At 39.1% G+C, this 26,906-nt stretch overlaps 1 protein-coding gene across 1 annotated transcript in view; it reads right to left on the minus strand.

Moving 5' to 3' along the window:
* Positions 1 to 407: 407 nt before the first annotated feature.
* Positions 408 to 26,906, minus strand: part of HAPLN1 (hyaluronan and proteoglycan link protein 1) — a 72,746-nt gene continuing 46,247 nt past the window's right edge. Inside the window, exons 3-5 of the mRNA XM_035013897.1 lie at positions 10,716 to 11,087; positions 2,710 to 3,012; positions 408 to 697 (exon numbers count right to left, since the gene is read on the minus strand). Coding sequence (XP_034869788.1) covers positions 408 to 697; positions 2,710 to 3,012; positions 10,716 to 11,087 — 965 coding nt within the window. The remainder of the gene's footprint in view (positions 698 to 2,709; positions 3,013 to 10,715; positions 11,088 to 26,906) is intronic.

Here is a 26,906-nt window from a genome sequence, read left to right on the forward strand (position 1 = left end):
AAATGTGTAAAATTTGTGCTTGTGGAAACTGCTGCTCTGAGTAGCTGTACTTTCCTTAATTTAATCCTCACAATCCTCAAGCTATTGCATGCCCCGTTCATGAAAGGATACTTCACTGGGAACAATGTAGCCTAAACAATTGGGCTCTAAAACCTCCTTATCTAGCGCTTCCCTTAAAATTATATTAATTTATAATATATATTGAATGATAGCTTTACAAAAACAAATTCATGAATTGGTCTTTATGAAAATGACTCTTTCCAGTAAGTAAAAAAGGGTTATCACAGTTTTGGTAACTTGCATGAGTTCGTGTTGAAAAAAAACGAAAAACAAACAAACAAAAAACACAAAAAACCCCTTTCACATGTTCTTAATGACTTTAAAACTGATGTGCTCTAGGGGCACGCTCAGTTGTATGCTCTGAAGCAGTAGACACCGTACAGCTTATGCTTTTTATCTGGGAACCCCACGAAGCGCACGGCAGCCTCGGTGGGACTGCAGCGTCTCCTCGGCCTCGAGATGGGGTAGCGGACACTGCCATCCGCCAGCCAGCCCGCATCGCAGCGGTCGTATCCTAGAAGTTTCCAGGCGGCGAAGATCTGGCCCACTTTTGCGATCTGAGCACCATCGTTGAGACAAGCCTGCACCGCTTCGTCGTAGGTCAGCTTGGTGGGGTGGATCAGGTAGTAAAACCGGCCTGTGGAGAGAAGCAGAGAGAGTCAGGGGGCCTGTCTGCCCCTGAGCAGCCCAGAGATGGAAGGAGCCCAAACGGAAGTGTTTCTCAGGGAAGGGGGAGATGCAGTGTCTGTCAAGTTCGGGGAACATAGGCTTGTCAGTTAAACCTAGCGCCCCTCGGTCATTCTCCCATTTTCCTTGCCCCTTAGTATGTGTTCAGACATGCCCTTTTATAGCTTTGAAACCGAGAAGGGAAATGACAGATGCGGTTTCTGTTAGCTAATTAGTGACTAAAAGGGCCCTTCTGTAGTACCAGAGAAGACAGAATTCCATGTTAAAAGCAAGAGCTATTTAAATTCTAGCTGTAGCAAGACTGAACCCTAGCACAAGTTTCTGGAGAGGCAAAATTTGAATGTGAAAAGATCAAAAAACATTCCTGACATAAAAGTCCATTTAAAAAAAATCAAAAGCCCTCAAGTCCTTTTCATTACAGGTATCAATAAGACATTATTCTGATTCAAAGACTACAGTATGAAAATGCAAAAAATACAGGAAGTCACTTGCCATAAGTAATGCAGACCCAGAATGTGAACCCAGTCTGTTCAGTTACTAGCAAAGGGGATGAATTTATTTATTCAGTGGGAGCCCTGACACCTAACCATTTCTTGATTGCACAAGAAAGAGCAAATGAGTCTTAACCACTCACTGAATAAAGTTAATTCCTGACATACCTTCCATGTATATTAAAGATGCAGACAGTGTATAAAGTATGGCATCAACTGGCTGAAGTGCTCTGAAGATTTCCTCAGACTTGAGTCTCAGGTAGACTATCATCAGACTCTCTTACCTGATTACACATTGTAATGGGATGTCTCCTCGCCCTCCATTACATATAGTATAATGACTGAAGTATAAGTTAATGCTGGCCAGTTCTTTCTGGCAAGACTAAGACAATGTGATTTGGAGGATCGGTAGAGGCCACTGGGAACATGAGTTAGAAGGTTGGCTCTATCGTCCATACCAGAGGTCCACAAACTACAGCACAGGGGTCCCCAGAAGTTATGTTAAAACACAGCCGTAGCCATCCGTTTAATACAGTCTGTGGCTGTTTTGCCTTACAACATACAGAGCTACATTGAGTAGTTGCGACAGAGACCGCGTGGCCCACAAAGCCAAAGACACTTATCATCTGGCCCTTTACAGAAAGTTGGTTCATCCCTGATCCCTTGCTATTTTTCCCAAAGCATGTCGCCAGGGGAGTGAAATAGAAAATGATGGGGCCGGGGTTTGCTTTGTGGGCGTGTGACCTGGGCAGTTGCACAGGGCCCCACGTGTGTTGAATGTGCCACTGTCACCATCTTAAAATTCATAGTTTTTGGACAAGGAACTCATGTTTTCATCCTGCACTGGGCCCCACAAGTTGTGTGGCTGGTTCTGGTTGGGGCAGGACAGGGTTGGGAGTTACACTGAAGGCAACAGATCAGTCGTCAACATGGAGGCAACCTGGATCTCTTTTCTTCTGCTTCCATCTCCGGTGTTATTGCTACTTATTTATTTATTTATTTTTTTGCAAAGTTGTCTTTACTACTCTGAGCTTTCTCTTTATTTGAGTTTTGCTGATCAGCTATGAACATAATCGACTTTGTAATTTAGAGAAGGAGAGCGTGACATAGAGACTACTCTCACTTCCATTAAGAGATCTGTATCCCAGGGCACGCATCTCTATCACACACAGCGGCAGCATCATCTTCGTCAATAAGAAACATACCCCATAGAATATCTCAGTTTAAACTATTTTCTAACTATAATCGGATGCAATAACACCTAGGAATAGTGGAAATACGCACTTTTGCTCACGTGGGTATTTTTGAAACTTATGACGTTAAAGAACATTGCATCTTCTCAAACTAAGGGCGATACATCAAAGCCGTGTCCTTTTCTTTTTTAAGTAGATAAGATTAAAAACGGAGTGTGGTGTTATGGCACGTATTGGTCCCCAGGACAGGAAAGAAGGCGGTACAGTTAACAGCTTACCATTGAAGTTAGATGTAAAACAGAAAACATCGTATCTGCTTTTGTCTTTATCCCAAAACCCGTAGTTCCTGACACCGGGCACCGTGTTCTGGCCTCCGCAAGGCTCTCTGGGCTTTGTGATGGGATACTGCACAGACCCGTCACTGAGCCAGCCGGCATTGCACCAGTCCAGCCCGCCCCGCCAGGCATTGTAGAGCTGGTCGAAGGAGGCAATCACAGCATCCTGGTCCAGACAAGCCTGCTGTGCCTCGTGGAAGTTGAGATTGTAGCGCCCCAGTCGTGGAAAGTAAGGGAATACCACACCTGTGCAAAGGAGAGACCGAGGGATTAGTGGTACAGAAAGTACCAACTGTGAGCAAATGTTGCTTGACTGGTGAAAACATAATAGAATCTCCAGCAGAAGAAGTTGCAGGTTCTGGTCAACTTGCAGTGGTTTCTTGTGATCTCTTTCCCCTACAAACAGCCTCTCGGCTCTGAGCATCTCACAGTGAGATAGGCGGTTTGATGACTTCAATGATTTACCCTTTCGCTAAGAGTTCAATACAAGCCTTAAATTTCTCCTTTCTGGAATGATTCACCCATAGGTTATCTTTTTCAAATAGCCTCCTTGAGAATTTACCTTCTGCTACTTCTGTTAATAACCTTAAAATGGATTACTACTGAGTCCTTTTCAGCTAGGAAAAAGTCAATATTGAATACTAATAGTGGTAGAGGATGTAGAAACAGTGCTCAGAGAGAAGGTATTTATCAGGATTCTCCATGTTTTTTCTTAGTAGTTATTCTTATATAATTAGTAATTAGCTTAGGATAGCCTTCATTTTTTATCTGTTTTTTAAAAGACTTTATTTATTTATTTAGAGAGACAGTACCATGGGTGGGGGAGCAAAAGGAGAGGGGGAGAGAGAATCTCAAGCAGACTCCATGGTGCAGAGCATAGTGCAGACTCAGGGCTTGATCCCAAGACCCTGAGATCGTGACTTGAGCCAAAATTAAGAGTTGGATGCTTAACCAACTGAGCCACATAGGTGCCCCACTTAGGATAGCCTTTTAAATGTATAAACAAATATGGTAACAAATGATTCAAATGTAGATACATATTTTCTTTTACATATGCTCCTAAAAACTTACTTGTCTAAGTAACTTTCACTTAGGAGGTTTCTTACTTGGAGAAACTCCAAAGTGAGTTTACATATCTAACAGAAACCTAATTAAGCAGCCTTATTTCATATTAATAAGCCAGTTCTTTACAGTGGGGGCATACCTCACTCCATATTCCATTAAGGGTATCCTGGCTCTGTTATCCATTTCAACTTTTAAGGGTAGCCCTTAATCTTATTTTTTTTCTGTCCTTGAACAGCACAACCAAAATGAGAGCTTTCATTTAAAAATAATTCTTCAGCTTCCATATTCATATGTTGCCAATTGAAACCAGCTTTTAAAAACATTTTTATTACAAAAAAAAAAAAAACCCTTCCCAAAGCTTGTCCTATACAAGGTGGATACAGCATAAACATCAGTTGAGTTAATGCCAAAGAATTAAGTTAACTATTTGGGCAAAAACCCTTAACAAATGTGAACAGTGTGACTTGGCACTTGACTTTGCCTGGGAAGATGCAATGGCTTCCCCAAAGCGTTCTTTTTGGTCAAATAATCACTGGAGGTGACTGAGCCACCTCCTGACTTTCGGGCGCATTTTCTTGAACCACTAAGAATTACATCAACAGAAAGCAAACTTGTATCATTTGCTGGACTTTCAGAAGGACCCCTGCATCAAAATGTCTCCCCGTAAAAGACAATTAATTCAGAGTGGTTAGTCAAGGCCTTGCCTTGGATTTTTGGTTATAATTAGAAATAATTAATACTTTAGCTTGTGGAATATAAACAGTTGTCCCACTGACACAGTAATTTGGTGGGTTATATCGCAAGTGCTGTTTTATGAGACCGCAGACCCTATTCAAGATGAATGGACAATTCACTCATCGTGTAACCAGGACACAGGAAATGTTTTCTTTTATAAATTGTCCTGGAAGACTCTACCAGAAGAAATTTCAATAGCCTAAATCAAGTCGTGTTCCCCCAAGGCCTCCGCAGGACACGTTTGTCCCTCTGGGGTAGTCCAGCTGGCACGGTTCCGTAAGAGGCAGGGATCCAGGAAGGCTTCCTGATCTCATCCTGCCTTCTCAGGTTCTTGGCTGAAGGATCTGTAAGCTGAATCAGTGCCACAAGGAAGGAGGAAAAGACTCTCTCAGTTGCCACTGCCCCCTGCAGTGATGGGGGTGGAGGGGAGCCTGAGATGGTTCTATCTAAGAAGAGCTATTTCCAGGCATCCAGCTAAGAACCCAGTTAGCGCTGGGAAGGAACTGCTATAGCTCTCCCTGTCCCCTCATGCCTTTCATCCTCTTTCCTCAGAACCCCAGCAATGCCAATGAAAATAAAAATATTTAATTTATCCAATTGAGATTTCCTTGGCAGCTAGACCCTAAGTGAGAGAAAAATCTCAAAGTGTTTCAGTCTGGAGAGAGAAACCATTTGGGTTGGATTCCGTTTCCCAAATGTCTCAAGAAGGGAACAGTGGAGACTGCAGGATATTTTAATTTACAATGATTTTCAAGACCTAGACAGCCTTTCTGGTTTGAACTCACTGTGGTGTTATTTGGTGGACTCTCATGGGCATTAGGAAAAAATTTTCTTGAGTAGTTGGTTCTTGATTAACCATTGAATGTTACTGAACCATGATTGATTCAGTTCCAAATTCAGTGTAATGTATTTTTAAGTTCCTTTCAAATTTAACATATTTTCATGCAAACATTTCTTAAAGTCACAGTGAAACCCAGTACTGAAACTTCATTATTTTTCAATTGTAGAAATAAATGGTCAACTTATCATTATATTAATTCAAAATATTTACTTGAATTTTAATTAATGTTTGATGATTATGGAAAGAATACATCCCAAGTAAATCGAGGTCATTTTCTGTGTCTCAGCCAAAGTTGTAAAAGTTTCACTGTATTGTGCACATTTGGTGCACAGATTTCAATAATCAGATGTTTCTTACAAGCAGGGGCATTTCTGGAACTGCATGTTTGTTAGTATTTTATTTATTTACTTATTTTACTTTCAGCGAGTTAAGATTTCAACATCTAAGACTATAATCGCAGAAACCTGTCTCAGTGGAAAAACGTGCACTTCCTGCAGCTGAATTATGGAGCGGATGTTTATTGCTTTCATCCAGTATTACAAAAATACAAGTTAAACTTCCATCGGTGAAAACGAAGGACATGTGATTATTTTCCAAGTATGATTATTTTATACTCCTATGTCAAAATGTAATCAAAAGTTGTTTCTTTTCCCATGAAGAGCTGGTATGCATCACGACAAAGGGAATTAATAAGGATGATCTATTGTATGGAAAAGAATGTGAGTAGTTTAGTCAGTAGAAATATGTTTTGAAAACACGCTCTTTAATATTTATAATTGCACAGTTCAGTTCATCCTAGTTGTTGGCAAATATCAATTTGTTAGACATCTAAAAGATGTCCATACCGTAGCCCATGTAAAGCTAACGTAAATTTCAGGAACTTGAGTAATAGAAAGACAGACACCATGGAGTATAATTTTACCTTCTTCAGTGCCCCTTCTATTGCCTATCAGTGCTATACACATATCTGATTTTTTTTCTATTTCTAAAACCTCTCAGACTATATTTTTGTGTATCTAGCCCCATTTTCACCAGCAGAAAACCAGTACAATGGGAGATTGGAAAAAAAGTATCACGTTTTTCATATCCTTATTTATTTGTTAATTGCTGGAATGAATTCTGTAGACCAAGCTACTCATTAATTTCCAGTGACCTGAATCTCTTCGTTATAGTCACATAAGGCTAGTCTTGTTGGGTGTTGTTTCTAGCAGTGTGGGTAATTGGTAGTAATCAGAGGGTGTTACCCTATCGGAGATTCTATATGAAAAAATTGTTTCCGCAGCTAACTCCAACTCAGTCTTTCAAAAAATCTTACAATTTTTTTATCAGTATGATTCAAAAAAAAAAAAAGAAACAATTCTTAAGTCACAGCTAAGAGTAAGGCACTGTGCTGGGTGCTCTAGAATACAGGTTTGGGGTGTGGCCTGTTCCTTCAAAGGGCCCATAATTTGATATGCAAACTATACATATATATGTATATATATATATATATATTAGTTTGAATCCAAGACAGAATAAATCTTGTACTATAAATACAAACCATATAATTTGGACATCTTAAAGAAGAATGATTTTTTTCCTAATTGGAAAAATTCTTTGGAGAACATAGCATTTAGCATGTTATTAAAGGACCAATATAATTTAAAACATTGTACAAGTACAGCTGAAAAACCATCATCATGACATTTAAAATGATATGCTTCCCTGGCCTTATTTATGTACATTAGAAGATTGACAAGGAGTTTGAGTGAAACTTGCCTGATGGTCACATGTAAGAATGTAACTGATAATGAAAAAAAGTAAAAAACTGGGTTGAAGGTATTAAGGGATAACCACAAAATCTCTTTTGCCACATAGCCCTTAAACTCTTAGGTATATAATCACTGCACCTTGCTCATCTGTCTCAGACTATGTGGAAATTACCAAGTCACTTTCAATGTTTATCCTCAGGTTAGCAACCAAGCTTCTTCAAATGCTATTCTACAGTGACTATCTTAAAATTTTTTTTTTTGCAATTTCATTTAAAAATGAGTCCTTATCTCATATTGCAGCATATGTAGAGAAAATAATAGGCTGAGTTTTTCTTGAACATTATTCAGTGCAATTGGGATTATATAAAGCAAGATAAAATAAGGTGTCTTTATCATGATAACTTTTGAGCTGGACAATGGTATACGGGGATTCAGTATATGAGTCTATTTTTCCAAATGCTTGAAATTGGCTATGATAACAATTTTTATCTTATCCTATTGCCAAGCTGAGAGCCTTAAACCAGTCCATGTGGATGCAGACTCTCTATGGCATCTGTTTTTCACATTTTTTCCCTTTGAGAAATTTCTCTCAACCCCACGATGTCCTGTCCCTTGCTTTTTCATGCCCTCTACCTTTGGAAGGACCAGGTTCACCTTCCGTGGCCCCAATCAAGTGTTCCTTCCTTTGCGGGCCTTTCCATAGCCTCTCCATGGTGTGCATGCTTTTTTTGTGTATTCGAAAGTTTTAACCCGTTGTATCCAACATTCAATCACTTGTAAGCTCTTTACTGAGTACTAACTTTGTTCTTGGCCCCTGACTGCCTTCGAGTAGATTGTAGTTAACGGGTGGAGAAGGCAAGTTGGCAAACCTTTACAAAACAAAGTGTGATGAGAGCTATAATGGAAATCTCTGTAAGGGGCTTGGAGAGCATCACAGCTGTGGAGCGGAACTCGGATCTTACTCTTTGAAGATTTGTATTTTATTCAGTTGTTCAGAAACGGATTTGTGTGTATAGTGCTACATGTTAAAATGTTAGCTATTTCAAGGCAGGCCCTCTGGCTAATGGCTGCTTCTACACTTTCTGCAGCACAGAAGAAAGACGGAAATGCACGACCTGCAGGGAGGGGAATGGAAGCGCTACCATGAGCGCACCAGTTAATGCCGTGTGACCAAAAGACAGCCTGTAGGTTGTCACCCAAGTCCCTGTGGGGCCGTTAAGAATCCCCTGCAGCTGGTGGCTGCCCTTCTGCCTGTTCGAGGTCTCTGGTCTTCTCTCCACCGGAGAATCCTTCCCGTGAGCCCCCAGATCACAGTGGATAAAAGCGTAGGCTTCTTCCAGTGTCCTTGGTATCAGATTCCAGTTCTAGCTCTTACTACTGGCCATGTTGCCTTAGAAAAGAAGTCCTCCCTGAGTCTCATCTGTCGGGGGGGGGGGGGGGGGGGGAGTTTCCTGAAAGTGAGCCAAGCACAGCGCATGGGATTATAGCAACTGCTTTGTACCCGCTTACTTTATAACCAAATTCTACCTCATTTACTTTATTTATTGTATCTGAAGTGTAGTTGACCTACAAGATAATAATTTCTGCCTTATTTTAAGATTCTTACTCTTGAAAGTATATTAGAATCTTTAGTAGCCTGTCAGACTATTGAATGAAAAAAACCAAGATTTGGAAATCTTCACATCTCCTGGCACTGAAACAGTACTTATAAAAATATTTATCAGTTCAATTGGTTTCTTGGACACATTTCCTTGGCTCATATGCTAATGGGTTATATGGTAGGGAAGTGTACCAATAGCATGGAAAGCGTGGTGATTTGGGATGGTGAAGGGCCTAGGCAGGAAAAAAATTACTCTTTATAGTTTCTCTTCAACACCTCTAATTATTTCTGGAATGCAGTTTGACCTTGGAGTGCATCATCCTCTGACACATTGTAAATCTCCTTTTTAAACAAAGGTATAGCAGGCTCCATGCTTAAAGCTATTAGCAAGCAGGTATCCAGGTGGAATATGGAAGTATTTTTATATTCGTTGTATTTATTTTTATGGTTCCCTTCTATTTCTGGCAAGTCCTACTGCTTTCTATTCACTTAAAATTTCATTTTAAAATAAATGTAGGGAGACAGTAAATATGGCAGGTGAATTACTTAGGTTTAGGAAATACATGGTATATAAACAGAACTTTAGATGAAAAAGTAACTGAACAGGTAATATCATTCAACCTGTTATTCATAGTTGAGGAAGCCAGGTATAAGGATTAAATAACTTGCACCAGTTACAAAACTCATACTGGTAGAGTTGGTACTAACATAAAAGTCTTGGTTGGTACTACTAGCTTGAGGGTCTGTCCACTGCCTGATGCCCCTTCGATCAGGAAAATCGGCTGTCATTAATATTTGATAATTAACTGTTTTCTCTAAGGCCATCACTTCTTTCATCTTGAATAATGCCAATGTTTATGGATATTCACGTGACTCAATAAAAACTGAAAGTACAAGGTGGTATGTAATCAGGAGCCAAGAACTACAACTAAGAGAGACAAGAGAAAAAAGGAGAGACAGGAGAAGGTCACAAAAATGTATTTTATGACATCGTGCAATTTATTAGATACATAAAGCTAATAAGTCTCCATACGTGTGATGGGATTCTGTGGGATTCAGAAGGTCAACTCTTCAGTGATACTCCAGTGGACCAAACAGAGTCTTTCCCAAAGGCACAAATCTGTCCTAGGATGTGAAAAGAGCGTCTAGCAAACACACACCTATAGTTTATGTGCATAAGGAAGGAAAGTATTCTATCAATGTAGCCAAAAAAATTCATCCTTCAGTGTAGAGAAACACTGAAATTCGTGAACATAAGATGTTTTGAGATGCGTGAGAAACAGAGAAGAGTTTCCCTCTTGGTGGGGCATATAGAGGGTGGGCTTTGGGCAGCGAGCACACTTTATTGTTTAGCATTCTCTACATTTTAGTTTTTGAACCTACTGAGTAGATTACATACTTAAAAAATAATTCTCCCAGAATGCCTATATTGTTTGGTATTTGGTGTCTAAAAGACTCTGGAGCATTAAAAGAGTTTACTTCTTACTTATTTAAATAAACTTGGAGGGCACTTTTTTGTTAAGATTTCACAGTTACTTTATAGAATACAATTACACGTATTTTAGTTAGCAGATGTCCTTCACAAAAGTTGCCATTATTTTGAAACTGAGATAATTTTAGAAGCATAATAAAAATGCATCCTATCTGAATTTCTCCATAACCATGTCATAAGATTTAAATTTTGAATAGCATAAGGCCATTTCCAAATATTAGTAATTCAGTTCCACTGCACGTTTCTCCTACTTGCAAATAGCTTCAATTTTGTGTATAACCATTGTGTGTACATTTCAAATATGAAAGCTGGAATCATTGACAGACTGCAAAATACAAAAGAAAAGAAACCCGCTATGCATGGACTTCTGATTTCTCACATCACTATGGTAACCACTAGACATTACTTGTCGTGAAAAATGATTAATTATCATTTCCAAGTTTAAAATGATTTATAGATACCTACCTTGTAAATCTAATGCTACCACAGCAGTGTCATCTTCCAATCCTTCAATCACCTCACACTTATATTTCCCATAGTCCTCCAGGGTGAGGTCTGCGATCACCAGAGAAGCATCGTTATCACTGCCTCCCTTCAGAAACACTCTACCCTGGTAGCCTCCATAGGCTTTCTTGTGATATCCCATGGAAACAAAAACGTCCACTTCCTTGAGGTAATCTGAAGTTAGCTTGGTCCACTTAATTCGGATCTTGTGGGTTCCTGAGCCAAATGCTGTAGGGTCTCGGTAAAATTTACATGGCAGTGTAACATTGCCACCTCTGTATGAGAACACCCTGGCTTGTTCTGCTTCCACGAGTAGACGGGGGCCATTTTCTGCTATAATTAAAAAAGAAGAAGAAGAAGAACCATTAATATGCTTTTAGGCTTTTTTTTTTAATAAAATGAAATATGCTACCTATACAGGGTATCTGACAAAGAGTAGCATTGGGTGATAAGCTTCTCTGCATTCTTGTACAGTAATATTTTTTGAATATTGAATTTTGAATACCTAGAGGGCACCTACAAGGTAGTCATGTCTTGTAAACCACTGATAAAAAGAAGGATGTTGGGCGCCTGGGTGGCTCAGTTGGTTAAGCGACTGCCTTCGGCTCAGGTCATGATCCTGGAGTCCCAGGATCGAGTCCCGCATCGGGCTCCCTGCTCGGCAGGGAGTCTGCTTCGTCCTCTGACCCTATCCCCTCTCATGTGTTCTCTCTCTCTCATTTTCTCTCAAATAAATAAAATCTTTAAAAAAAAAAAAAAAGAAGGATGTTAATTACAATAACTGAAGATTACTGAATATAAAACTCCACAGTCATCAAAGTTTGATAACTTAACAACAAATTCTGTTTTATCCTACATTTAAATATCAAAAATGTGGAATCAAGACCAAGTGAAATGACATAGGTTATGATGAATTTCATCAATACAAACCAAAAAATTTCAAGGTAGGCAAATTTCTCTTCCCACTTGAGCTTTCTAATACGATAAATCTCTATTTTATTTACAGCAAAATTATAAAGCAACATGATCAATTTTCATCCTATTCTGGCCAAAGAACTTAGAGTATCCTCACATTTGTGGTTTCTATTCAAATATACACTTGTGATATGTCATTCTGGAGCAATTCAAGCAGTATGTATGTATTTTATTTTCACACAAAGAGTAGACATCAGAAAGGTATTTTTAGCCAATGCTTAAAAAAAACCAAAACAACAGGGCGCCTGGGTGGCACAGATGGTTAAGCGTCTGCCTTCGGCTCAGGTCATGATCCCAGGGTCCTGGGATCGAGTCCCACATCGGGCTCCCTGCTCCTTGGGAGCCTGCTTCTCCCTCTGCCTCTCTCTCTCTCTCTCTCTCTGTCTCTCATGAATAAATAAATAAAATCTTAAAAAAAAAAAAACAACCAAGAACAACTCCAGGTTTTGAAATATATTCCTCAAAACTTAATTGCTGAAAGTATATCCAAAGTTATATTTATTTCCTGATTAACCACATAATTATTTGTTTCTTTGTTCCCTTAAGTCTCTTTCTACCCCTTCTTGTCTTTGCTTTCCGCTACATCTTGTTTTATAGTCTATCTTCTCGCTCCCACCTTTCTCTTCCTTGCCCTTTCGTTTCCCTCCTCCCTCCTCCAAGAATGAGCTAGCTTTCCAGAGAGCACTGCAATAGTCCAATCCTGCCAAGTCAGCGGGGCTGCCGTTCTCCAGGGAGCCAGCTCTGCTTGTCACATCTTAGCTTTCTCTGGGGTTTCCCCTGGTTAGCTTACTGTGCTTTTGACCTTGACAGGGTCTCCTGGGGATGTGCAAGATTTGAAAATGAGAAAGCAATATAAAAACTCCCGGACACAGACACATCTTCGCATCTACACACAGCTTTCGAAGCTTGCCAAAAGCTGCCTTTCATGAAGCCCTGCAGCCCTTCCTGCATGGGGCAGGTAGGAACTGAGTGAATCTTGGCCGTGAATCATTTAGGATACACAGCTCAGGAAGAGCTCCGGACAGATCCCATAACTTAACTTAGTTAACGGCGTACACAGAATTCAGATTTTAAAATAAGAAGTGTCCAAAAATAGACAAGTGGTTATATTTTTAACATACGGCAATCAGAATGAGTATTTTAAAATGGCCATATTTCATTTATAAGTCAGCCCCAATCCTCAGAAACTGAAAAGTTTAACAAAGCCATTAATGCCCCCTCTTGGAATAGATAATAAAATAAGAGGATAATGGCTTAATTAAAATGAATCATAAATCCAGCTCATTAGGCATCTCCTTTATATTTTATTCTTTATCTTTTTATTTAGGATCATAGAATCCTAAGGGATGAAAGGTAAATCTCTCCAACTCTACCCTACCTGTTATCTTCCCCCTTCAATATCCCTAATGACTGCATCCACGTGTCCTCTTTCCAGGAGGAGGAAAGTGCTGTAGACTGCTCAGTAATGCTTGAAGGTTGTAGGGAACAGCTTCTACCTTGTACCTGGAAGGACACTTCCAAGGCTTGAGCTGAGACCCGACACAGAGCTTCAGGAGGTTGTGGTTTCATGATTCTCACAAGATTTTTACTTTAAAGTCAAAACTAATGTCCAAATCCACAGGGATAAGGGGTATTATAGTAGTTAGGAACAAGGGTTGCAATGTGACACCTTGTTATAACCTCACCTCCTCAATTTACTAGCTCTGTAGCCTTGAGCAAGTTGTGCAACCTCTAAGCTCCAATTTCTTTATCTGTGAATTAGGGGTAGGAGCATCTATCATATATAGCTGACCTCATAGACACAGAGAGCACTTAGAATCATATCTGATCAAAAGCTGAGCATGCACTCCTGGCTAACTGTTCCTACTGTATAGATCTTCCAGTTTTTCTCAAATATGATACTGCCTGATAACGAGGATAGTTTTGGCATACGTTAACCTTCTACTTTCTTATAAAGCTTTGAATCCTGCGGGGTGAAAAATACATAAAATGCCACCTGTGTTATAAAGGAGATGTAGAAATTATTCGGTGGTTTCACATAATCATAAGGTGTTCCAGAATGAATACAAGGTCTGAGTGTTTCATAAATTAAAGAGTTAAAGCAAAGATCAAAAGTCTTGTACAAGGCACTGGGACTTCTAATTTTTTTTCTGTGGTTTACTGTACCTCATCTTGTAGTATTTTAGTAGTGTAGGCTTCTGGTTTTTTTAGGTGATTTTTTTTTATGAGTAGATGATGACTTACGTGGTATAATATTGAGAATAGAGCAGATACCAAAAATCCACTGATTTCCCACAAAATAACTTTTCTAACAAGCCTGCCAGAATGTATAAAATTCTACCATTCTTATTTGGGGGGGCGGGGGGGGGGCTGTGGCGTGGAAGTAATCAATGCCAGAAGTGCATGGCTGAAAGCCTAAGAAAGATGTGTAATGTGTAACACATCGAGTGACTGAGCGCCATCAGTGTTCATTAATCTAAACCACCAGCATGGTTTTGAGAACAATGTTTTTTGTTGGTTTGCTTGTTTTTAGAAGATTGACACTGCAGATCATACAACACTGAGTATTTTGGCGAGCGTGGCCTGTTGCAGAACAAAAAAGACATAGGAGGGAGCACTGGTCAGTGAGTCAGGATCTTTGGGTGTTTCACTGACTGGTCTGCCTCATGGAAACATTGACTTTGGAATTTGTGTCAAGCTCCCCATGGCGGGTAGTCATGATGGGGATGAACCAGGAAACACATCAGCTGGAGAGGGGAGAGCACAGGGACAAAGAGCAGAAAAGGGAACTGAGCATGAATGCCGATGACCAACTTTGCACCCGGCTTGCCTAGAGTCAGTCTCAAATCTCATCTCTGGATGCAAAAACTTAAGCAGTTTGAAAGTAATGTTTAAATCAACCTGTTTGATCAATAGGCAGTTGCAAAGCAAATAAAATGCAAAAGATAAAAATACAACTCGATCATCAGAATGAGCACTGCTTGTTTTCCTGTTTTTTTAAACAAAAAATATAAAAGAATAAATAAAACTAGGCAGCATACATATGCTCATTTTGGAAGGACTGGATTTTTTATTTTTTATTTTTTTTACTGTTTTTTTTATTACATTATGTTAATCACCATACATTAATCATTAGTTTTTGTAGTGTTCCATGATTCATTGTTTGCGTATAACACCCAGTGCTCCATGCAGAACGTGCCCTCTTTAATACCCATCACCAGGCTAACCCGTCCCCCCACCCCTCCCCTCTAGAACTCTCAGTTTGTTTCTCAGAGTCCATAGTCTCTCATGGTTTGTCTCCCCCTCCGATTTCCCCCCCTTCATTTTTCCCTTCCTGCTATCTTCTTCTTTTTTTTTTAAATGATTTTTTTTAAAGATTTTATTTATTTATTCATGAGAGACAGGAGAGAGACAGAGGCAGAGGGAGAAGCAGGCTCCCCGCGGATCAGGGAGCCCGATGCGGGACTTGATCCCAGGACCCCGGGATCATGACCTGAGCCAAAGGCAGACGCTTAACCGACTGAGCCACCCAGGCGTCCCCTTCTTTTTTTTTTAAAGGACTGGATTTTTTAAAAGTTTAATTTGTAAGTCACAGAAATTTCATATTTCTATTAGTGAGTGTCAGTGACCATGACTTGAAAGATTTGATACCCTTCAAAGACCATAGTTGTCTCCAGGGGAAACAGCAGGGCCTCATTATTATTTTACAAATTCTGCTGTGAAATCCAGAGGACATCACTCAATTTCACCAAATTATGAAAGCAACTGCATGACCAAACAACTCATCTTTGTATTGCTGTGTCATTTAGATGAACTCTTTCAGACAATAGGATACAAGTAATTAGCTGCAGAAAAACAATGTAGAAATATGGTATTGGACTATGATCTATTGTTCTTAATTCTTTTAAAAGTATAATCATTTTTTATGGCAGTTCATGGCCAAAGAAATACACGTGATGGAAAAAAGAGAAGGTGTTATGGATTGAAGTTTGTCTTTTTACAGTGAATTGTGGACTGTGCAAAATAACCAGTGTTAGTGTTGGTTACTTTCTCATTGGGGTATGGATGAATTAGGGTCAAGATTTTTGAATTTCCTAAACTAATGTAAAACGCAAAAAAAAAGAAAAGTGGGCAATATATTTTGGATGGCTAAACAAGGACATTAAAAATACTCCTCTCCTGGGGCTCCTGGGTGGCTCAGTCATTAAGTGTCTGCCTTCAGCTCGGGTCATGATCCCAGGGTCCTGGGATTGAGCCCCGCATTGGGCTCCCTGCTCAGCGGGAAGCCTGCTTCTCCCTCTCACACTCCCCCTGCTTGTGTTCCCTCTCTCGCTGTGTCTCTCTCTGTCGAATAAATAAATGAAATCTTTAAAAAAAAATACTCCTCTCCTAAGAAAAAAACTCTGCCAACATCATTTGAATTCTTTTTATTGTGGTAAAAATGTACATAACATGAAATTTGCCATTTTAACCATTTTTAAGTGTAGAATTCAGTGGCATTAATTACTTTCACAGTGTTGAGAAACTACCAAAATTTTTTCATCACTCTGAAGAAAAAGCTAATTCCTTCCTGACATTCCAAACTGGTAGGCAGAGACTCAATTGTCAGCTTCATGATGAGTCATTTGAGAAAACTGCACCAGGTTTAAAAATGGTTCCTTATTTTTGTGGTATTTGTTGCCACATGGCGGGTTTGGATGTGTAAGACACACTGTGGAAGGTGCTAGTTTCCTGCGGGTAGACAGACTGGTGCTAGGGGGTTTTCACTGGAGCCTTGCTTGCCAGCAGGCATTTTTGCGGCAAATCTTTAGCTGCATAAATAATTGGCCATAAGGCAATTTTGCCATAAAAGATAAGACAAGACAAAACACAACAAAACAACTGGTTGCCCATTTGGTTTGATAGTTTGTTGGTTTTGTCAATTGGTGGACAGTTTGGTTTCATTTCTCCATTGACGCAATATTTCCATTTTATGTCATATAAATCTTAGCCTTCGTACAGCGACACAGAGTTTGAACCCATGTTTCCCATAGAACTTTGGAATGTCTATTAAGGGACAGGTAACAATATGCCAAGAACTAACAACAATGTAGCAGGCTTTTACAATGCAACACAAAGCTCGGTTACAGGGCCGCCTGTATGGCTCAGTTGGTTAAGCGGCTGACTCTTGATTTTGGCTCAGGTCATGATCCCAGGGTCGTGGGATAGAGGCCCTTGTGGGGCTCCGTGCTCAGCAGGGAATCTGCTCGTGTACTCTCTCTCTCTATATATATATAAAATAAATAAGTCTTTAGAAAAAAAACACCTAAGTTACAAATATGCATCCAAGTATTTGGAAACTGGTCAGTCTCTTAATGAAGGAAGACATTTTATCGAAGAAAGAAAAAGTAAGATGCTGAACAAGGAAATGGACCAAGAGCAAAATACATACATACATACATACATACATACCACACACACAAAAAGGCATAATACCATGAATGAAAGACTCTGAAGATGAGTGCTTAGGTGTAATCCACAGAATAAAATCAGTTCTTTGCTCAGATTTGCCATGACTCTACACACATTTTAAATGTATTCAAATATTTTGTATTTCATAATAAAATCTTTTTAATTTAGTATTCATATTTCATGTTTCATTATATCCTTTTAAATGAATGTCCCTTTTTAAAAAAGATTTTATTTATTTATTTGATAGAGGGGGAGAGAGAATGCGCACAAGCTGGGGCAGAGGGAGAAGCAGGCTCCCCACTGAGCAGGGACCTGATGCAGGGATTTGATCCCAGGACCCCGGTATCATGACCTGAGCTGAAGGCAGATGCTTAACGGACTGAGCCACCCAGGCACCCCATGAATGTCCCTTTAAAACATTTTTTTTTTGTGATTTTATCTTTTATGGCACAATTGCCTTACCACCAATCAGACCATGAAAATGTTTGCAGCAAAAATGCTTGTGGTGAAGACACTCACGGCATGCTCTTGGGTATTGACCATATCCATCTGCCTTCCTTGCCTTAGAGCTAAATTGATTCTGTAATGGGAAACTGCCTAACACCAAACTATAGTATTGTTTTGAGTGATGTTTATCATGAATGTGGACCATGTTATTTTATCCAAGTTTCATAGTAAAAAATAAGGATAAATGTTATCATTGTTTCGGAGCCTCAAGGTTGATCTATGGCACTGTTTGGAAAAAAAAAAGATTTTTTTTTTTTCTGGGATGGTAGAACTTTTTCTTCCCACAGGATGTCTTAGACAAAAATTTGCCACATAAATCTGATAAAAGGTGAGCTTCTTTGCTTGAAACAAGCACTGGGAGCCTCCAAGCAGCTTTAGGGGATCCACTGTTTAAAATTCTTTGTTCTCAGAGGTAAACCTGAAGCTGTGTTAGTATCCTGAAAGATTTTCCGTCTCTTCTTCAACTTTTTTTTTCTAGCAGGAAGAAGTAAAGTGTGATGAGGGTGTTTAACTCTGTCTGCTAAGTTCTTTGTGGGTTTTGTTTTTCCACGTTCATGATTCTTTCATCTGTTTTTTTGGCAGTTATAATTTACTGGTTAAGCTTATGGACTCTCGAACTGTGTTATTTAACCTTTCTGTGACTCAGTTTCCTCATGAGTAAAATGGAGTTAAGCCACCTTCTGCCTAGGTTTCTTATGAGAGTTAAGTGAGGTGATTCATTGAGAACTTAGCATCGTGCCTGGCACACCGTGAGTTCCCAGTGGCTCTTACTGCCCAACATTTACAGAGGTCCAGAGTGTGGCAGGTACGCGAACCGGCTTCTATCTTCGACATTGACTTCTTTCCTGTGCTCTTTCTGAAGTCAGTTCCTAGAAGGCATTGGTTCCTGAGAAATCCACATCTCATCAACTTTTGATGATTCTTCTAACCTACTAGTGCTTAACAGGACAGGAGTGGCTTTAGGAACACCACCTTGAAGACTTTTCAAAAAACCCCAAATCTATATCTGTATAATCCAACTTCTTCATGTCTCCTCCATTTCCCTGGGGGTTCCAGATAGTCTTCATTTGCGGATAGGGATGGCATGTATTCATTTGCAGTCACCACCCCACCTTGCTCCTCTAACTCCTAAGAATCACCACGGTGGTCAGGTTTCTCCAAGAAATAGGAATGGTTCTTGGGGCGCCTGGCTGGCTCAGTCAGTTAAGTGTCTGCCTTCGGTCATGTATCTTCATACACAACACAGAATCCAGGCAAATTGTCTCACTTGAATTGTAAGACCAACTACTCACAAAGTAGCAGAAGAAAGGTGCTGTATGGGGCGCTAAAAGACAACAGAATTTAGGGGCGCCTGGGTGGCTCAGTCGGTTAAGCATCTGCCTTTGGCTCAGGTCATGATCCCAGGGTCCTGGGATTGACCCGGCGTCGGGCTCCCTGCTTAGTGGGAAGCCTGCTTCTCCCTCTCCCTCTCCCCCTGCTTGTGCAATCGCTCTTGCTCTCTCTCCCTCTCTCTCTCAAATAAATAACTAAAATCTTAAAAAAAAAAAAAAGAAATAGGAATACCTGTCATAAGAATAGTTTCTCCAGGGGCACCTGGGTGGCTCAGTCGTTAAGTGTCTGCCTTTAGCTCAGGTCATGATCCCAGGGTCCTGGGATCGAGCCCCGCATCAGGCTCCCTGCTCCACGGGAGGCCTGCTTCTCCCTCTCCCACTCCCCTTGCTTGTGTTCCCTCTCTCACTGTCTCTCTCTCTGTCAAATAAATAAAATCTTAAAAAAAAAAAAAAAAGAATAGTTTCTCCAAGGTCCAACACTGAACTTTTTTTTTTTATAGTGATTTGATTTCTTCTGAGACATATTTATATCAATTGAATGGAATAAAATGAGAGCCATTTTTACCCACTGATTGACTCAACAGTCTCTAAGAAAAGGCTTAGGCGGAAGCTGTATTAGGAACATGAGAATCAGCCTGCTTGAGTTTGAATCTCAGCTTTCCACTTAATAACCATATGAGTAGGGGCAAGCTTTGAACCTCTCTCAACTTCAGTGGGGATAACCACCTTCATACAGAACTGTAGTGGGGACTAAATGAGATGACCTAGGTAGGGCATTTTCTCTTGGGCATCACACATAGTGGTTTTAAGTGTTAATATTCACTAATTAATATTATTGCCATTGCTAAGTCCAGTATAACTTGCCCCAGAACTAGAGACAGTATTGTTGTCAACTCAGGGTTATCTGCTCTGGTTAATAGTTTTCAGAGTTTAAATTTATCTATGTTATCAAAGACTTATGCATAAAAAATAGTAATTAATTCTTATAATTTTAGACTAAAAAACCAAATTGGATTATCACAGTGATAGATTAAGGAATATGTTACAGGAAAAAAATGAAAAATAAAATTTGAATATTTCACTAATATGGTCAATGGCATTCTTAATATAAACACACTTTCCAAGATTTTAATTGTAATACAGGTTTCTTTCAAAGGGTATGGGGAAACCAAAACATTCGCATGAGTCATTCTTCTTCATTTGGCTGTAATTAACCACACACTCTTTAATTATTGGAAATGTGTCTTTATGTGGTAAAGAGCTAGAGCTCAGATCTACTTGACTCTGCTCAGACCACTTCCACTTTGTGGTGAGATGTAAGGTCCAGTTATCCATAATTTGCAGAAAAGACATTGTTGGTTTTATACACTGGTATGGTTAATGTCTTCACTCAGTATGCAAGACATCAAGATAATACTATCACAGAATCAATCGTGGAGGCAAAAGGGATCTTTTGCTTCTTAATAAACAATGAAATTGATAACCTATAATGTGTCAAGTGTTGAGAACCGAAACAAATGAAAGCTAAATTGAACGCAAATACCCAGGTGGGCAGCAGGGCTGAGGGAAGTGACGGATGCACCACGGGGCTGAGAACGCCAGGGAGTGGAACAGACCATGCCAGTGCTGTGCACACATGCTCTGTTCTGAAGGGGAGCAGGGTATTGGTTCCCGCTGATGTTGTCCAATGCGAATGCCGGTGGAAAAATAGCAGGTCTTTGGACTTTACAACAGATGCCAGAAATGCAGATTTTCATGCAAATGTCTCCTATTTTTAAATGCTTGCAATTAATTTAGATTTTTTTAAAAAATTACGTGAGAAAAAATAAATATGTGACCTCTGCATCCTCTTTTCACCTTACCTGTTGGTGCTAAGGGTCTCCAAAGCTCAGACCAGGCTAGCTTCTTATCTCTACCTTCATTTCCTCCTTCTCCAGATGTTCTCAGCTGGTCTATGGCCAAAAATAGCACTGTGTGCTGATGATTCCAAAACTTTCTAGCAGTGTACTTTTCCCTGAGTACCAAATGAGTAAATCCATCTACCTGCTGGGCATATGTTGGATGCCGAAGGGACAACTTGAGTCCCTCTTCCCCTGCCCAGACCTGTCCTTTCCCCGATCTTCCTCAATTTATTTATGCCTCCATCATCCATGCATTTGTTCAAGGCAAAATCTAGAAGGTGTGTTTGATATATCCCTTTCCCTTAACCTCTATATCCAGTCTGTCAGCACGTGCTGCCATCTCTACCTCCTTTTTCTTTGTCCCCCTAATTGGTTGATCTCCATCTGTCTCTACCACCCATCTCTACTGCTAGCATCCTGGTCCACACCACTATGATTTCTCACCTAAACTACCTCAAAACCCTCTGAAAGATCTCACCTTTGCTCTTGGCGCACCATAATCCAGTAGTCATGTAGTCTTTTGTATTCGTAAATCATCTTACAGCACTCTCTTGCTCAAAATCTTTAACCATTTTTCAATGTTTTTAGAATAAAATCTGACCTCTGTACTATAGACCAAATATAAAGTACTATGGTCTCCTCCTGCTTACTCTTTCCACCTCATCTTAAACCATACTCTTGTCACGGTGAGACTGCAGTACCCCCAGCTTCTTTCCAGCTTGAAAACACCATGTTTACTCCCATCTCAGAGAATTTTCATTTCTCACTCACTACCTGGAGAGCTTTGTCCCTAGCTTTTGATGTGACTGGTTCCTGCTTACTATTCAGATCTCACCTCACAGAACCCCTCCTGACTCCCCTCTAAAGCGATTCATCCCATGACCCTTTGGGGCCCCCCTCATAACATTTTTTCCCTTAAAAACACTTTTATATTAATTGTTTATGAGTTCATTTGTTTCACTGATTTAATTACTATACAGGCCAATATTAAATAGATATAAGAAAAGTTTAAGAAGCTTGGTCTTGAAGCAAGGTTGATCTTAATATATTGTGGGCAGTCTATAAAAACCTGTTACTTTATTCATCTTTTAGGATAAGGTGTTTTTTTTACATGAAAATAATTTCAGCGAAGTACAGTACTAATCATCTAATCAGCTTTTCAGTACTTTAAGCCATAAGACCCTTTGTTAATGATTATGCCATAAAAGACAAAGCAAAGTGAGAATTAAAAATATTCATATGCAGGTTTTGGAGATTTAAAGCCTGTCAGCATAATTTATGACACTTTTCAAGAGAAAGTAAGAATTACTCATAACCCACATTACACTAGGGAAGAAAATTTTAAAATTTACCCCTCGCCTCTTAAAAAAAAAGCAAAAAACCAGAAAAAAAGAGACCCTTGTGTGAAAATGTTAATTATTTTTCCTAGTAACATTATTAGTCACAGATAATCATAAATCCATAGTGACAAAATACAGTCATATAACTAAGAACGTAAGAAATTTACGTAATGCCTATTGCGACTTGTAAAGACACCTATCTTTAACTGCCGTATCTCTCGTTCACCTGTGCCTTCACCAGCATTCAGTAACTCTGGGCCAAATACACAAACATCATTCCCAGTGCTCTCCAGGAACAAGGCAAAGCAAGGAGGCAAAGCGAGCACCATTACAAATAGAATCATCTAGAAGTGGGAATCTGCTCACTTCAAGGATATGTTTTCAACGGTATTCTTATTTTAAATTTATAGTCTCTTTTAGAAACAAGGTAAGACACTCCTCTTTTTCCCACCTTCTTCACCTAATCGACACACTTGACTGTAGTGAACGCTCCCTGTTCTAAGACGCCTTGTTAATGCGATGGACTGTGGACTTGCTGTGTTTTTACCTGTAATGTCCCTGTCCCTTTTGAGTTGACAGTGTTTGGAAAGGTAGGGAGAATTCTTGTTTAAGTTGTTCAGTAAACTTCACAGAGTAATCTGTAAGTGTGGGAAAACATGCTGCTCAGAACTCACACATGTGTTAATTAGTCACGGAGTCAACGCTGAAGTCAAGTAACCAACATGTGTAATTAAAACAAGATTAAAATGGCTACTATTTGTATTGGCTACTTGATAATCATTTTGGGGGGCACACATGTTTATTGCTACTACAACACACAAAAAATATTTTTGAAGAAGTTTTATAGAACTTTTAGATTTCTTATGTTTTCAGTGTCTTCATTTTGAAATAAAAATATTTCCAAACCAAGATTTATCCCCCCTGTGTATCATCACTTTGATAACCTCTTAATTGAATATTTTAACTTAGCATTTTGGTAGATTTTCCTATGCCAGAAGACTTTCCTGAAACAGTAATTTTCCACTTTATGTTTAAAATAAAGAGCCAAAGCAATAAAGAAATCTAAATCTATTTTTTTCTTGATATCTAGTAAAGTCAGAGAAACAGCATGTTAAAATTAACGTTAAGCCATTAAGCTGTAAGTCAGTGCTTTAGCTGAGTCAACATTGGTTCTTGCAAAGTTGCAACCAAAGGGAAAGGCTTCTCTGTTTAATGGATTTTCTGGGTACTTGGGAAAGTTTCCAAATAATTATTGGCTTCCTGCATGATTTGCCCATTTCAGCACCCAGAATGGAACAGAGAAAGCAATAGCTGGTAGTATGAATTTTTGTTACCCGAAGAGATTATTAAATGTAGGTTTTTATACCTGGAAATAGTATAATAGTCTAAAATGTATTGCTTTAATATGCTTTATAGCATAACACAGAATCAGCGTTCTAGGGTACTCAATAACAAGTTTAGAAATGTTCTTAAGATGTATTTTATGGATTTAAATCTACGTGATAAAAAAGTTCAGTGAGTATGGATATAAAGTTCTAAATAGTAAGAGTTTTTTTGTTTAGTAGCTGTTTACTACATATTTTACTCCTTTTTGTCACCTTTTTCTTGTGCTGATACTCTTGTCAGCAAGCTCACTGAGGAGATGGTCTGTCCTTCCTCAGAGAGTAACCCAATGCTTTGCATGAAAGAGGCCAATGTTTATTAAGTGACTGCAGATTTTCTCAAAAGGACACACAAATGCAGGGAAGACTAGGGCAGGGCTAGCAGATGCAAAGTTGGTATGAAAATATACATATTTCTGAATCCAGATGAAGGAATTTAGAGAAATTGTATATTAATCTATAATCATTTCATTCCTTGCCTTTTCTATTTATAACCATTATGTATGCATATATATATATACACATATGTTTATATATGGGTGTGTATCTAATGTAGCAACTATGTAGTTGAAGAAAGGTATTGTCATGTTTGACTTATATCTATGGTTTAAAGAAACTGATATTTTGTATGTTTCTGTTTAAAAAAAAAGTAATAACAAGATAATGCTGTCTTCTCTCTGTAGCATTCCATAATTTTCCATCAGTTATCATAGTCAGTAGTTCCATATTCCTAGTAATGTCTGTCTCTCACTAGATTAAAAGCTGCATGAAGACAAAGACCAGGTGTTTTTTCATCATTCTACCCCCAGTGCCTAATGGAGGAGGAGCTTGCTGTAGCCTGAATGTTTGTATTCCTTCAAAATTCATATGTGGAATGGTGATCCCCATGTCATGGTTTTTAGAGGCAGAGCCTTTGGTATGTGATTAGTTCATGAGGGTGGAACCCTCATGAATGGGATTAGTGCCCTTATAAAAAAAAGACCCAGGAGGGGTCTCTTGTTCTTTCCCATCATGTGAGTTCACAGAGAAAAGACAGCCATCTGTGCACCAGGAAGCTAGCTCTCATCAGACACCAAATCTGTCACAGCTATGATTCTGGACTTCTCACCCTCCAGAACTGTGAGAAATAAATTTCTGTTGTTTATAAGCCACTTCAGTCTATGGTATTGTCTCATAGCAGCCCAAATAAATGTATATAGGTATGTGTGCAGTGTATGAGTATTTTTACATATGTATGTGTATGCCTATATATACTTTGCCTGCATCAGGGGACTCATCTATTATATTCATATGGTGATATTCTTAGTTTGATCAAATGATAAGCCTGTGTTTAATATAATTGGTTCTTATTATCGTATTTGGCTTTATGTCCTGTCATAAACTAGTAGATTTTAGAAAGGTCATCTAATACTTAATGATGTTGCTAATTTTTATAATCTCATGATTAAGTTAGTTGATATTATATAGCCAATAATTTCTAGATTGAATTATTAATATTAATTACTAATAGTGTATATGTTCTAAATGCAGTTTGGAAAATATACTTGATCTTTGTGGATTTTGCATTTGTGGCGAATAGCATTACCCTGCCTCAAAAATATAAAAATGAATTAATTTAACTTTTCAAAACAGACTCAGAGTCCAAATGAGTTTTAAGTGGAAGAGAGAAAATTAAGCTGGAGTAACACTTATCTAGTTCTCACATGAAATTTTGGCTCTGTGGATCATTTGTGATCATACATTATTAAATTCACTCCACCCTCTTTGATCCACTCTGCACCACCAGATCCCGACTCTGCGGATAATACAAGGAACAGGATAGCATTGCAGTGGCCATTTGTAAATTGGATACTCTTCAAAGCTTCATGCACACATCAGGAAGATTGCTGCCTCCTGCCCTGGGTGGACTCTCATGGAGTGTAAGATGCTATGTGCAGTGTGAGAACCATGCATACAACCGAATTTGCTACCAAACTCATAATCCTCTTCCTCATCTCATTCCATGAACTAGAAAGACATCTCTGAGCTTTGGAATTCTGACTAGGACTTGATTAGGAAAAGTACCTGGATTTTGGTCCTGGATTTATTCAACAAACATGTATCGACCACCTACTATGTGCCAGGTCATCGTTTAGGTGACTGGGACACAGACAAAGATCCCTACCTACCCTTGTGGAGGTGAGGGACACACGTGGCAGAGATGGATACAATTACATAAAAATAAGTGGAATAGATAACCCCAGTGCTGTAGAGAAAAGGAAAGGAAGGTATGAGAGAGATTGGGGTGCCAGAGGAGGGGCAGAATGCAGTTGACAGGGAGAATTCATTAAGAAAGTGGGAAATGACCCCAGATTTGAAGAAGGGGAGGAGATTAGCAGAGAGAAACTTCCCCTCATCAGCCATGCCACCTGGAACAAGCAACATAAAAGCTGTGGGTCTTGATTTCCTCATTGGTATGGTGGGATATTGATTTAGATGATCTACACTAGTTCTTTTAAGTTCTTAAATCCCATAAATGATGATTTAACTTATGCCAACGTTACAGAATGGAAGCAGTCATACAATGTTCATCCAGCCCTCACCATGTGTCACTAAATGCTGTGAATGCCACAGGATTTCAGAAGTCCTCATTATGATAGTACTCATTACACTCATTCATTTTTCGACAAACATGTTAAGCACCTACTGTATGCCAAGCACTACTATACAGTTGGGGTGTTCCAAAGCGCACAGTGTGATGAGGCAAGGGAGGTGTGTTAGCATAAAGGGACACATGTTACACTGGAACAGAGGGGTTTTTTGGGACACACACTGGTTGGAGGGGCTAACCACACTGAGTGGGAGTGTCCACTTCCCGCGGGGCTTCCAGATATACATTATTTTTTCCTCTTATTATTCTTTCAAAAAATTTAAAGTAGCTTATATGTGTTCACCTTAAATATTAAGTTTGGAAAGCGTCAGTTTCCACAAGGAAAGTAAAAATGATCAGATGAGGGGAAATCTTAAATTGTGAAATTAAAGAGGACAAAGAAGGCAACTTAGAGAATATTTACTTCCTTAGAACTAAGGTAATGATATGGTTCTGTTAACAAATGAATTTGACAAGTTGACATCTTTTCACCAGTATTTGGTCTCCCTTTTATGTTTAGAAGTCATTTTTTTGTTGCTGTATTATTTTCATTAATATTTTCCCCATGTTTTTATTTAAATTCTAGTTAGTTAAAATATAGTGCAATGTTAGTTTCAGATGTGGAATTTAGTGAAC

Source organism: Mirounga leonina, unplaced genomic scaffold (genome assembly GCF_011800145.1).
Source record: "Mirounga leonina isolate KUSES-001 unplaced genomic scaffold, KU_Mleo_1.0 Mir_168, whole genome shotgun sequence".
NCBI lineage: Eukaryota > Metazoa > Chordata > Mammalia > Carnivora > Phocidae > Mirounga > Mirounga leonina.